This window comes from Diabrotica undecimpunctata, chromosome 9 (assembly GCF_040954645.1).
Source record: "Diabrotica undecimpunctata isolate CICGRU chromosome 9, icDiaUnde3, whole genome shotgun sequence".
Lineage (NCBI taxonomy): Eukaryota > Metazoa > Arthropoda > Insecta > Coleoptera > Chrysomelidae > Diabrotica > Diabrotica undecimpunctata.
The window spans coordinates 8,590,853-8,604,719 of record NC_092811.1 but is presented as its reverse complement, the minus strand read 5'-3'; the positions used below and the strand labels follow the sequence as shown (position 1 = coordinate 8,604,719).

The 13,867-nt window shown below is 36.6% G+C and overlaps 1 protein-coding gene across 2 annotated transcripts in view; it reads left to right on the top strand.

Annotated features, from left to right (window-relative positions):
• The window catches only part of LOC140449472 (uncharacterized), a 36,178-nt gene extending 23,397 nt beyond the window's left edge, over positions 1-12,781 (top strand). For both annotated transcript variants that reach the window (XM_072542653.1, XM_072542652.1), the window contains exons 2-3: positions 2,277-2,425; positions 11,022-12,781. In XM_072542653.1, coding sequence (XP_072398754.1) covers positions 11,025-12,587 — 1,563 coding nt within the window. In that variant the 5' untranslated portion in view covers positions 2,277-2,425; positions 11,022-11,024 and the 3' untranslated portion in view covers positions 12,588-12,781. The remainder of the gene's footprint in view (positions 1-2,276; positions 2,426-11,021) is intronic.
• The last annotated feature ends 1,086 nt before the right edge of the window (positions 12,782-13,867 follow it).

Sequence of the window (13,867 nt, the reverse complement as noted above, 5' to 3'; positions counted from 1 at the left end):
TTGGAAATTCTCAAGATTTTTTGCAGCTTCGTGTATAGCAGCAATTTCGCCGTCGCAGTTGGTGAGAGGGGCACCCACAGCAATAGAGCCTTTGAAGAACGTTGATACATATCCTGCTCCTGTTCTTCCCGAGTCCGGCATCGAGGATCCATCGCAGTAGATGTGGAGCCACTCATGTGCTGGGTACTTGGTGTGTATCGTCTCTAGGGCGACTTTCCTTAGGGCAATGTCTGACGATAAGTGCTTCGGGTCGTTATGGTTTTCAAGCAGTAATTCTGTGTTTGGTAGACAGCGGGCCAGTGTGGTTTGCGCTGGGAAGGGGGCGGCTTCCGACAGGACAATGTGGTATTTTTCCATGATTTGGTTTGCTACTGTAAGCGGAGTGGTTTGTGTTTTAAGACGTGAGGTTGCTTGTCTATACTCGTCCCATTTTTGTGGTAGTATTCGTCTTTGCCTTTCCCAGAATGTTAACGCGTGTTGCTCTCTGCGGCATTGTATTGGTTTAATACCGGTCTGGGCTTCCATTGATGTAATCGGTGTTGATTTTGGAGCACCGGTGATGACGGGAAGGGAAGTGCTCTGGGCGACTTCAAGCTTGGAGGTGGTGTTTGTACTCGCAGTTATTGTAGCTTCACTCCCATATTCTAATATCGGCCGGACATAGGTTTTGTATGTTGCTACCAAGACATCTTGCGTGGCGCCCCACTTTGTTGCTGTGAGACGTTTGAGCAGTCGACATCTCTTTGTGGCTTTCTCTGCAATGTCGTCGATTTGAGGTTTCCACTTCATTTTCTTATCTATGTACACCCCCAAGTATTTTGTTACGTCCTGTCTTTCCAGATCAACTCCTTTGTACGTCAGCTTGACAGCAGTCTGTTTTGTTGAAAGGCTAAGTACTTGATATACGGTTTTGGTTGTACTGACTGTTAGGCAGTTTTTATCCGCCCATTTCTCTAGATTTTTCAGAGCCTGGTTCATTACTCCCTCGAGCGCTCTCAGACTGCTACTTGATGCCCATATTAGGAGGTCATCAGCATACAGGAGGGCTTCCACACCAGGTGTCTTTCTAATCATTTCGAGCACATCGTTTATCATTAAGTTGAACAATTGACAGCTGATGACAGCTCCTTGTGGCAGCCCTTGTCTTTGCAGTCTGAATTTGGAACAGTGGTTGTGAAATTTGACTCTCTGATACCTTTCCCCGAGAAAGGATTTTATCCAATTGAATAGTTTGCCGTCAACTCCGGACTTCGCTATCTTGTGTAACAGCAAACCTCTCCATACTGTGTCGTATGCAGCTTTGAGGTCTACTAGCACTGCTACTGTTGACATCTTACGGTGGAAAGCATCCTTGACTTTTTGGGCAAAATCGACTACATGGTCCATGGTGTTCCTGTGTTTCCTGAAGCCAGCTTTAGCGTCGTCAATCAGTTCAAGATGGGTTAAGGCTCGGTTTAGTCTGCCCAGAACCATTTTTTCGGCTACTTTGCATAAGGAGCTTGTGAGGGATATTGGCCGGTAGCTATCAGTCAGGCTCGGGTCTTTTCCTTTCTTTAAGGTGGGTATGACCTCGCTCTTCCTCCACTGACTTGTGACTCTTGAATTCCATGTTAGGTTAATCAAATTCAGAATGGTGCCTTTGGCTGCGGCTCCCAGATATTTAAGCATTTCCGGGTACAACTCGTCAATCCCTGCTGCCTTTTTCGTTTTTGTGTCAGAGAGAGCCGCTTCCAGCTCCAACATCGAGAAATCTTCTGAACAGATGTCGTTTATACTTTTGCTCATAAGTAAGGTACGATCACACGTGTCCCCTGGGTAACGCTAAATGAGCAGCAGCGATTCGTCGTTACGCGCGCTGATCCATGAGTGTACGAATCCATACTCGAAACGGCCCTTCTCAGGGCAGCGACGCAGACCTCAAAGTCATCTTCTGGAACGCTGGAGGTCTAAGCAACAGCAAGTTTTTAGACATAAAATCGAAAAATCATTATAATCTTTAGCAAATTCCTACAGATTAGTAAATCCTTGACAATTCCATAATAGAATTTTGGGTGATTACTATTTAGGTACAGATCAGATTGCTCCATATACAGCAGGCTTTAAAGTCGTGAGTCTCTTTTCACGTCTGGGTGATTCCTGTTCCTCTCTACCACACTTGGTTTTTTCTCTTGTAAAATTTTTCTCCCCATTCACTAATTAATGCTCAAACTCATTTATTTTTGTCTCTACAGCTAGGATATATTCATTTTGATGTATTTTTGTTTGTTTGATTTTAGAATAACTTATTTACTAACAAAAATGGAAGGTTGTCTGTGATAATTGTGAAAAAATAACACCAGTACACTTTATATAAATAAGCTACGAAGCTGTCCCTAGGAGTAGAAATTCATGATAGTTGTGGCAAGAGGTTAAAAAAATATATACAGTAAGTATAATCAAAGTTAAACATAATTTTCATAAATTCTTTTGTTATTTGACTGGGTGTGGTCACTATTCTGTTACTAAGATCATCCAGATGATCATTTTTGTTTTGTATACATTTTAAAGATACACCCGCAAAAAAATAGTCTAATGATGGTAAATCGTTATGAAAAGTGTTACCAACAGTATTACTTCTCGCAGACATTACTTTATTTCGCAACAAATCTACGTATTTTTGCCCATTTAATTGCTCTCTATAAAAAAACTGTTGACTAGTTGACGAGAACACCATTTAATCAGTATTAAATTGAAACCGTACAACTAACAGTAACAACTAAACTTCTAAGTCTGCTGGCCGCCATGTCACAACAACCCTTCTTCACATATGTATTACCAACCCAAGGAATATCTGACACTAGCATGGGTACCAAAATACATAACATTTTCTCCTTTCATAAAAGAATTTATATTCGCATAAAAATCTAAACCTATGTTTACAAATCCCACCTTTGAGGTATTTGCCTTATACGACGGCTACGTCGTACAAGCACCTCTGGTTGGTTTTGCACAGTAGGACTGTCATTTGCATTTTGGTTACCTATGTCTGTAACTACCGTTTGTGGTACATTATTATCTAATGATGTATTGTACTGTGTGGGCCAATCAACCTTCTCAGGTAATACACTTTTATTATTAGTAGCGTCATCAGTTATATGTGAATAGGATTTTCTATCTATAACATTTTCATTGTTCTCAACATATTTTCTTAAACTATCAACATGTTTATATAACGTTTTATCTTCCACCTTAACTAAATATGTCACGGCGCTTATGTGTTCCAAAATTTCTTCGACTTTCCACTTTTCACGACACAATGGGCCTAAACCCCCCACTAACACATTATCGCCAGCCGAAAACAAAGTACCTGCACATTTGACAATTTTGTTTGACTGTTTTTCTTTGATATACTTATCTCTGATATACTTAATGGAAATTGTACACAGCCAATTTGTTCAATGATGATAGAATGAAAAAACCACCACAACTGGGAGACCATTTGTATGGCCCAAGTATTTTGAAAGCTGAAATTGTACACGCTAGATTACTTAATTATTACTTAAGTATTACTTAAGATTACTTAACTAGATTAGGAGGACAAAGATATACTTGCAACGAGCAACTGATAGTCGAAGGGAAGATAGAGGGTAGGAGAGGTCTGGGACGTAAAAAAATGTCATGGCTGTGCAATATTCGACAATGGACAGGAATCCACAGCTATGAAATGCTTCGCAATGCTGCTAAAAACAGAATTATTTAATCCTGACTATTTAACATCTCACCTGACAAGACGATGTACGGTGGACGCCTACGCAGAAATGCACGGCACCTTAAGTTTTAACAAATCTAACCTTGTTTTCGGCTTAACTTTAAAAATCATTTCGTTTGGGCTAATATCTGAGCTTGTTGGCGGACTCCTATAACTAAACAAAAAATTTACAAGTTGTTGTTCTACTGACAAAGTTGATTGGCTACAAACATACATATCCAATGCCTCTTTGACAATCTCAACATGCCTTTCCGCACTTCAATTGGATTGTAGGTGGTAATCTGGTGCCTTTAAGAGAGTAATACCATTTATGTCACAAAATTTATCAAAATCTAATGAGTTAAAAGGTGGATCACCATTACACACAATTACATCAGGTAAACCTATAACTGAAAATGTTAGTTTCAACTTTTCAACAGTTTGAGTTAACTTAGTGCCTTTTGACATTATGTGAATGTCAGGCCATCTTGATTTACTATCCGCTATGAGCAAAAACATGACTCCATTTTTCTTATAAAAATCAATGTGAACACGTGAGAACACATTTTGAGTCTTAGACCATGATATTAAATATTTTTCATGCTTTTTCTATTTACCTGGCAAACATGACATGAATATTCACCAGAACCTCAATTTCTGGTTGCAAGTTTGGCCACCAGATAACAGATCTAGGAAGCATTTGACCTATTTTACCATTGAAATTACCATTTTTTTTTTTACTAAAGACACAGAAGTGTACTTACATTAAAATCTGGTCAGTAAGACCAATTATCAATTTGTTTCTAACTTAAATTACTAATGAAATCTTAAAATTAGGTGTCTACTCACTAGTATCTTTCCTATTATTTCTAATAACTAGCATTAAATTTAGCATGCATACTCGCACAACACTTTACTCTGCTTTTCACTCACTTATTATACCAGTTCAAAAGGCTTTGTTCTTTTGCGCCTTCTTTCTAGGTTCGTATTGTCGAGGAGCTGGATAGCCTCGACGTTTACATGATGATGGAGTCGTTGTTCATGGCTCCCTGCAAATTTCTTGATTATTTGATTGACGTTTTCCATCTTGAGGTCCCGGTGAAGGTCGTTGTTCCTAACGTACCAAGGCGCATCTACGATGTTCCTCAGTACTTTATTCTGGAATATCTGGATTACTTTGATGTTACTAGGCTTGGCACAGCCCCAGAGTTGGCAGCCATAGGTCCATACTGGTCTCAGTATTTGTTTATAGATTAGGAGTTTATTATTTATGGATAGAGAGGAATGTCTTCCCATTAACCAATACATTTTCTTGTAGCGGATGCCTAGTTCTTCTCTTTTCTTCTTCACGTGAGCTTTCCAGCGAAGTTTCGCATCAAGAGTGATCCCCAAGTACTTTGCTGATGTTGCAATAGGTACTTGGACATCATTTATTCTAATAGGAATATTATTAATTCTCTTATTGGTAAAATTTATATGGACTGATTTATTCTCATTCAGTTTAATTTTCCATTTTTTGGTCCATTCATGGATTTTGTTTATTGAATTTTGTAGTTTTTCTGTAGCTTCTTCGACGGTGTCACTTACCGCTAAGACAGCAGTGTCATCTGCGAAGGTAGCTATGGTGTCGTCTTCTAGTTCAGGTATATCACACGTGTATATTAGATATAGGACTGGACCCAATACACTCCCTTGTGGAACACCTGCTTCAATATCCTTGAGATCAGTGTATGCATCTTCTTGTTTAACTCTAAAATGTCTGTTCACTAGATATGATTGTAATATATTTGAATATTGTTTAGGCATGAATGATTTAAGTTTATGTATCAAACCCTTATGCCAGACTTTATCAAACGCCTGTGCCACATCTAGGAAGGTTGCAGAACAGACTTTTCTTTTCTCTAATGATCTTTCAATTATAGCAGTTATTCTATGCACCTGGTCAATTGTCGAATGCTTATTTCTAAATCCAAATTGATGATCTGGAATTATTTTCTTTTCTTCAATTATTGGTAGGATTCTTCGCAGTAGGAGTTTTTCAAACACCTTGGACATCACAGGTAGGAGTGATATTGGTCTATATGATGTCACCTCATTGGGGGGTTTCCCAGGCTTTGGTATCATGATCACCTCAGCTATCTTCCATAAATCTGGAACATATTGTAGTCTAAAGGCAGCATTTATTAAATTTGTTAATTTTACGATAGCTTTTCTTGGTAGATTTTTTAGCAGTCTTCCGGTAATGAGGTCATAACCTGGTGCTTTATTTGGGTCGATTTGTTCTTTAATTAACTCAGCTACTTCTTTTGGGGAAGTTGGCTTGATATTCTCATCTATTTGCTTTCGTTCAGGCCAATCCTGGTCATCGTCTTGGTCATCTTGCAACTTAAATGTGTTCTCTAGATGAGTGGCAAATCTCTCTGCCTTCTGCTGATTATTTCTGGCCCAACTACCGTCTTCCAGTTTTATTGGAGGAGAATGTAATATTGGCCTTTTAATTCTTTTTGTAGCTTTCCAAAGCGAATACTCTGTGCTGCAGTCGTTTGTTAACTCTTCCAGATAAGATTTAATAGATTCATTCTTAATTTTCTGGATTTCTCTTGTAAGTTGCTGGCTGGCATTGTTTAGGTTAGTTTTGTCTCGAGGGGCTCTCGTTTGCTGCCATTTTCTTCTTAGTTTTCTTTTTTCTTTTATTAATTCACGAATTTCTTTAGGGTAGAAATTACCATGAAAATGATTTTAAGATTTTAGTTTATCTGTGTCTATATTCCAAGTTTTTCTAAATTTATTTATATTTTTATTGTTTTTTATCTCTAATTTAGCTCTAACCATTCGGTGATCGCTACTTACTGACGCAGTATTTATTACTGTTACGTCCTGTATGATATCTGTTTTGTTACACAGTATGTAATCTATTTCGTTCCGAGTTTTTCCGTCTGGGGATAATTCGTGCTAGTTTCTGCAATTTTCTCATAAAATTCGTCTATCTCTTCATCGGGATGTGCTGCGGTTGGAGCGTATACTTGAATAATTTTCAGGCAGATGTTTAAATGTCGTTTACATTTAGCCTAATCATTGCAATTCTTTCAGATATTCCTACGAATTGCTCTACTTTATGTTTTATAAATTGAATTACATATTTATTGGAAATTAGAAATCCTACCGAAGACTATCAACTTGGACTTCACCGGGGGAAGATATAAAAATCAAATAGATTATATTCTTGTCAGCAAACGATGGAAAAGTTCAGTAGTCAACGTAAAGACAAAACCAGCAGACCATAAACTGTTACAATCCGAATTCGGCGTTTTCGAGTGACTTTCAACATTCTTAATTTTTAGTACTTACCTTAGCAGATATCTAATATCACAATACAATAAATTTCAATGTTTTTTCGTCGTAAAAAACGTTTTTACTATGAAAAATAACCTCTAACTTCGAGCACTGTTTCACGTGGTTCAGAATTTCAACAAGAATGAACTTGAACCTGCGCACGGCTGCCTATCTCGCCGTCAGAACTATGCCGCATATCTCTCGCGTACACTATTAGTACGTGCCAGATATGGGCTGCCATGCAGCTATGACAAAAATTGAGTTAAAACATTAAAATATTTTTTTTTGTTTGTGCCATTTATGGCACATGATGCGGTAAAGGGTTAAATAATTATATAAAAAATATTAATCAGAATGCGACCGCTCACATCTACCTAAATTCATTTAACATAAAAATAGCCGTCAACAAATGCATGTACAGAACACGCGAAACCTGATATTTATATAATTGTACAGGGTTGTATTAAGATTCTAGCAGTCTATAACATCTAAATTTGAAATGAATTAATTTATAATTTTTAGGATTACTGTTAAAATAATAGTAATCAATGATTAATCTTCCAAAGAAGTATACTTTAATATTAGTTTTTGTAAACTGTCATTCACACATCATTAGATAATTGTGGTATTAACCAAAAGGCAAAAAATAGAAAGTTGTTTTTATACATTTTACGCTTTAAGACCAATATTTGGAAATAAGTAATAATATTATCATTAATGATATAAAAAAGAGACCTCTTCTTGTGTAAAAGTTAGGGAAAATACTTATACATATATTATTGGGTAGATAGACATTAAAAAATAAAATTTATTAAGTCGACGTTTCGATTTCGATTTAACATTTATTTGTGTCAGCAGAAACGAATGTATATTTAGAAGAATTGTGACGTCACTATTTTTGACTTTGATGCCGGTTATGTCGAAGATGGTTCTACATATCAAAATGCCGTTTTCAGATTTTGATTCAGGAGACAAAACTATATATGAATCCATTGATAGATCGTCCCCAATATTGCATATCCAATACCCAATTACGAAAAATAAGTACTGGGAAACTACATAGGTACAATGAGTAAAATGGGTTACAGTTTTTCATTTTTAAAATATTCCATTTTGTTTATGTAATTTCGAATAATTTCGTATCTTTTATTTATCATTGCTACTCATTTCCACGTCAAAAGCTAGATCCATCTTCAATCGGATGGGGGCCTTCTTCAAGAACCACAACCTCTCCCTTGCTATCAAAGTAAGAATGCTGCGATGCTACGTCTAATCTGTTCTTTTTATGGCGTTGAATCGTGGACCTTGAACGAAGATATGTGCAGAAAATTGGAAGCATTTGAGATGTGGCTGTATCGGAGAATACTTAAAATCCCGTGGACTGACCGAGTCACCAATGAGGAGGTCCTCAGAAGAATGAAGAAGAACCTAGAGGTACTGACCACCATAAAATCTCGAAAGTTACAGTACTTTGGACACATTATGCGAAATGAATCCAGATATGCCCTTCTATAAGCCACCCTGCTAGGAAAAATATTTGGACAACGGGGTCCAGGAATTACATGATGGATTTTTCAGACCTGTCGAGAGTCCATCCAAAATTGCTTGTCTTGATGAGGTGACTGACTTATCAATCCATGTTTTTCATTTAGTATGACCGGCGTTAATCCAAGGCTCATCTAAATAATATATTTTACGATTGCCATTCCTATAATCTTTTATCTGCCTTAAAAATTCTCTTCTCCAGATTACAAGGTCATCTCTGTCTGTAAGCATACTGTTCCTGCCACGTTTTTCAAATTTGAATTGAAGTTTTTTCAAAAGCTTGTAAAAAGTATACCCTGGCCGCTTAAAACATGGAATCCAAGGTCGCATGATCACTCAATGGCGCTCATCGACAGGCGCTCGAAACTAGACCTTATGGGAAACTGTTTACACCGTCATTATTTGTGTCATGATACTATAACTTTAATGCTTTATGTATCATGATTTGTGTTTCACTTTCGCTGGCTGGTGAATTTTGTGAAAATGTTTAAAATTAATGTAAATCAATAACCTCTAAAAAACGGTATAAATATATTATAGCAATATTGTTAGTTCGTTTTTGTTGAGCGGTGTAAACGTGGGAAAGGCGGTAACATAGGAAGAGGAATATTTAAGAGTACGTGCCATTCACATGATCATTCTCTCTTTTCAGCGGCTCAACTATAGTACGTTTGAAATCAGGTAGATTGGGTCGTCGTTGACCTGTTGTAGAACTCGTATCTATCGTGCTAATTTCATTTCTAAAAAAGAATTGATGCACTATTCTTCTTATCGCTCTAATAACTTTAAACACAGAACTATCCGATACTCCAACTTTATCGGCTACTCTTTTCTCAACAGCGGACAATATTAACGCCAGATTTTCTTGTAACTCGTGTTTATACACGTTTACAATTATTTCTTTAACGTTTACGCTTAAATGGCCTTTTTTCAATCTCTTTTTGGGGGGAGTTAAAGGTATGTTTACGAGTTCATCGGCAGAATCCGTGTCCGACATATTAATTTGTTTTAGTGACTGTGTATAAAAACCTGCAAAATATTATTTACAGGCTAATATTCTAATAAAATAATAGATAATACATAGATAACAGATAATTGAACAGATATATTAAAAAGGTCAATACTCAAAATCTTTATTTTCAAGGTGTTACAGAAGCGACCGATTTCGAGGCTTACAATCCTCAGGCAAAGCAAAAAGTTTGTTTTGTTAAAAAACAATAATATAGATATCGACAATAAGAAGTTTTCCGCTTACGTCCAGGGTACTGTCTGTCTTCATCTTTTCCTTTATGACTCTATCTATTGTAGTGAGCTGATATGTTGATCATTATTTATGTTGTTGTCAAAGTTTTTTTATTATTAAAAAGGTAGGATTATCTTCTGGTTTGTAATAAAATTAAAAGTAGTTAAAGACAAATACACATACAGTATAAGCTGCCACATCCGGACTTTATATAGTTTAAAAACTTATGGAAGATGGAAAATCACATATTATGCAGTATGATGTCCTTTTTTTGTTGTTTTTGTCACAGGTTCTTACAAGGCAAAGACCTAAAGCTCTTTACTTAGTAAGACCTTGTATTTACATACGTATATAATGATCAACATATCACCTCACTACAATGATAGTGTCATAAGGAATAGATGAAGACAGACAGTACCCTGGATGTAAGCGGAAAACTTCTTATTGGCGATATCTACATTATTGGTTTTTAACAAAACAATCTCTTTGCTGGGCCTGAGGATGAGGCAAATATTGAAAGCCTCGAAACCGATCGCTTCTGAAAAACTTTGAAAGTAAATATTATATTGTGAGTATTGACCTTTTTAATATATCTTTTCAATTATGGACTGACACTTGCAACCCTTTTATCATCATAACAATTATTATAATAGAGTCAAAATAATATTAAATTTACTTACTTCAGTTGAGAGAAAACAGCAAACATCTTAAAAATGTTCACAGTTCTAAGTTTATTTAAATAACACTATAATTATAAACCGACACTATAATTATACCAACACACACACACACACACATATAAGTAAAAATTGCATTATATATTCAACAGACATAAAGTAAGGATTACTGAATCCATATCTGCTAAAACTGCAAATTATGCGTCTTTGTTTAGAGGTGTAGATTGTCGTTACTTGTGAGTTTCTACTTGTTACTTTTGATACGCTTTTGTATATAATCAGTTACAGTATAAGTGATTTTGTAACAAGGAGATATCTCTTCAGCATCTCTAGATTTTGGGAATGAATATATCACTCGTCCGTAGTGATGATATTCTACTTTTCTGTTAGGCGAATATAATATAAAAAATATTAATCAGAATGCCACCTCTCACTTATACCTCAAAACATATCTGTCCTGGTCTATATTAGCAGTTAACCATTTTTTTATTTTTAGATAATGCCAAAACATCGAGATGTACCCAGCCTTCAGTCGCTTTGCCTAAAGAGCATAGGTACTCTAGTTGTACACGTGGCTCCGCTTATTTTATCCAAAATAAGTATATACAAGGAACCCCAGAAAGTAATATCTAGTCTGCAGATGAGTCTCATTTGGTTAAATGATCATTTATCCTCACATGTTCCTTTTTACCTGTACGATCAAATGGCTGTGGAAGTACTGTTAGCTGTGAAGGTATTGATAGAGGATACGAAGAAGACGTATTTTCCGCATACTTCCATAGCTACATTCCTCACGGAAATGAACGTCGCTGTTAGTTTAACGGAAGTAGTTTTGAATTGTCATTTAAAGAGTATCGATTTTTCGCAGTGGCCCAAGATAATGCGATATATTTTATATAAAAATTTACATAATCTTACCGGCTTAGAAAACTTGAATTTAGGTTCGTGTTCCGGAGGCTGGCGAACGTCCGAGTTTGATAAATGTTTGTTGGAAAGTGTAGCAAAGATGAAGCATTTAAAATCGCTGTGTTTGTGCTTCGACAGCACGGACATCATAGTCCAAACAGTCGGTGATAATTGTCAGCAAATCCAGTGTCTCGATCTCACTTCTTCTGGCTCCGTAACCGATAGATGTATACCTTTTTTATTGAAATGTAGGCATTTAAAAGAGTTACAGCTGCACAGAACTTCAGTGACGACTGAAGGTTTGGCTCAGCTCATCGTAGGACTTCCAAAGTTGCAAGATATCGGACGATGCGACGATTTCGGAAAAGTGATAAAATATTTGTATCATAAATTTCCCAGTGAAGGTCCTTTCGAATTGAGGAAGATACAGACGAGGGATATTAGTACTGAAAACTTGAGATTGTTGGTCGATATGTTTCCTAAAATTGAGTATGTTAGTTTATTTCACGACGTACAAATTTCCGATTTGACAGTTTTGATATCGTTGGATAATTTGAAAGACCTGAAGTTGCTTTCTTGTGCTTTTTACGGAGATTACCTGAAGCAACTCCTGGAAATTAGAGGTACTAATATAACTAGTCTTCATTTGGAGCATGTAGAAGAGATGGACTATAAAGTATTGATTGATATAAGCCAGTGTTGTCCCCAGTTAAAAAATCTAGTGTGTTATAACTGTGATTTCCGTAACAGCGTGGTACCGTACCACAAATTGAAAGTACAACCGTTCCTAGATTTGGAAAGAATCTTTTGGGTCGTAGACAGCGCAGTGAGTCATCTGGAATTTATCTTGAATCACGCATACAACATTCGTTACATTCATTTGGGTTCTTCCACAGGAATTACGCACGCGGTGATGGTGAAAGTCCTGAATACCAACCCCATGAAGTGGCTCGAAGAATTGAGAGTGCTTTACAGCAGTGACATGAATATGAGAACCGTAGAATTGTTGATGGCCAGTTGCACGAACTTGAAGGTTTTATCGGAGTTGGAAAGTTGGCAGGGCATTACTTTAGATCAGCTAGATACTTTTAAACAATATATACGCTCCAATAATTTCAATTTGGACATCAGTCCTACGTTATCATTTACGACATGAACTTGCTCCTTTATATTACCGTACTAAAGTGCATATATTTTTATATGAAATGATCTGGTTGTACTGATTGATTTAGATATATATTTCTTTCTAAAAGAGTGTGATTTTGAGTAACTCCAAACGTACTATATAGTACCACTTTAATGGTGTCTAATTTAAAATATTCATTATAAATAAAGAACTATTTAAACTTTTGTCTTATTATTAAAACCTGTTATCTCCAGCCGAAATCGCGCGAAGAAATTAGCAGGACATACAGAAATAACGGTAAGTCAAAACTTCACAAACCCTGAATATGCTTTCACTACTGTACATCAAGAAATTTACTACCAACGTCTTTATCTCTGAATATATCTCTAAGTACAGAGGAATTTATAAAATATATAAAATCATACTGAGAGCCTGGAATGAGGAACAAATCCCAGAAGAGTGGTGTATTGGGATCGTTTGCCCTCTACACAAAAAGGGCGATCAATGTAGAAACTGTATTAAGGGGAATAACCAATTATACAGCATACAAAATATTTTCGAGTATTTTATATGGTCGCCTGAGTGAATATTCAGAGGAGCTTCTTGGCGAATATCAAAGTGGTTTTAGGCCTGGTCGATCAACAACAGACCAGATCTTTGTGCTAAGGCAAATACTGGAAAAAACCAATGAATTTAATATCGACACATACCATCTTTTCGTAGATTTTAAATCGGCCTATGATAGTGAAGATTGGTTAAGGCTACAATGCGTAAAGTTGTTTGCAAAGTCCAAATACAGGGCGAACAATCACAGGCATTTGAAACGCATGTTGGGCTGCGACAGGGAGATGCGCTGGCGTGTCTCCTTTTCAACATAGCTTTGGAAAAGGCGACCAGGGATGCCCAAATAGACAGCAGAGGAAACATTTTTAATAAATTATCCCAAATTTTGGCATATGCAGATGATGTTGATCTAGTTGCCCGCACAACACGCAAGCTAGAAGAAATGTATACCACCTTGTCACACGCCTCAAAAAATATGGGCCTGCAAGTAAATGAAAATAAAACTAAGATAATGGCATCAACACCCAACAATAGAGCCAGAAACATCGGCCACCAACTCACGGTTGATAATTCTACCTTTGAAGTGGTGGACAAATTCACATACTTAGGCTCCCTGATCACCAAGGAGAACGTCATGACGAAAGAAATCAAGCGAAGAATAATCCTAGCAAACAAATGCTATTTTGGACTGAGTAGACATATGAGAAGCAGAAACTTAAGCCAAAAAACAAAAATAACCATATACA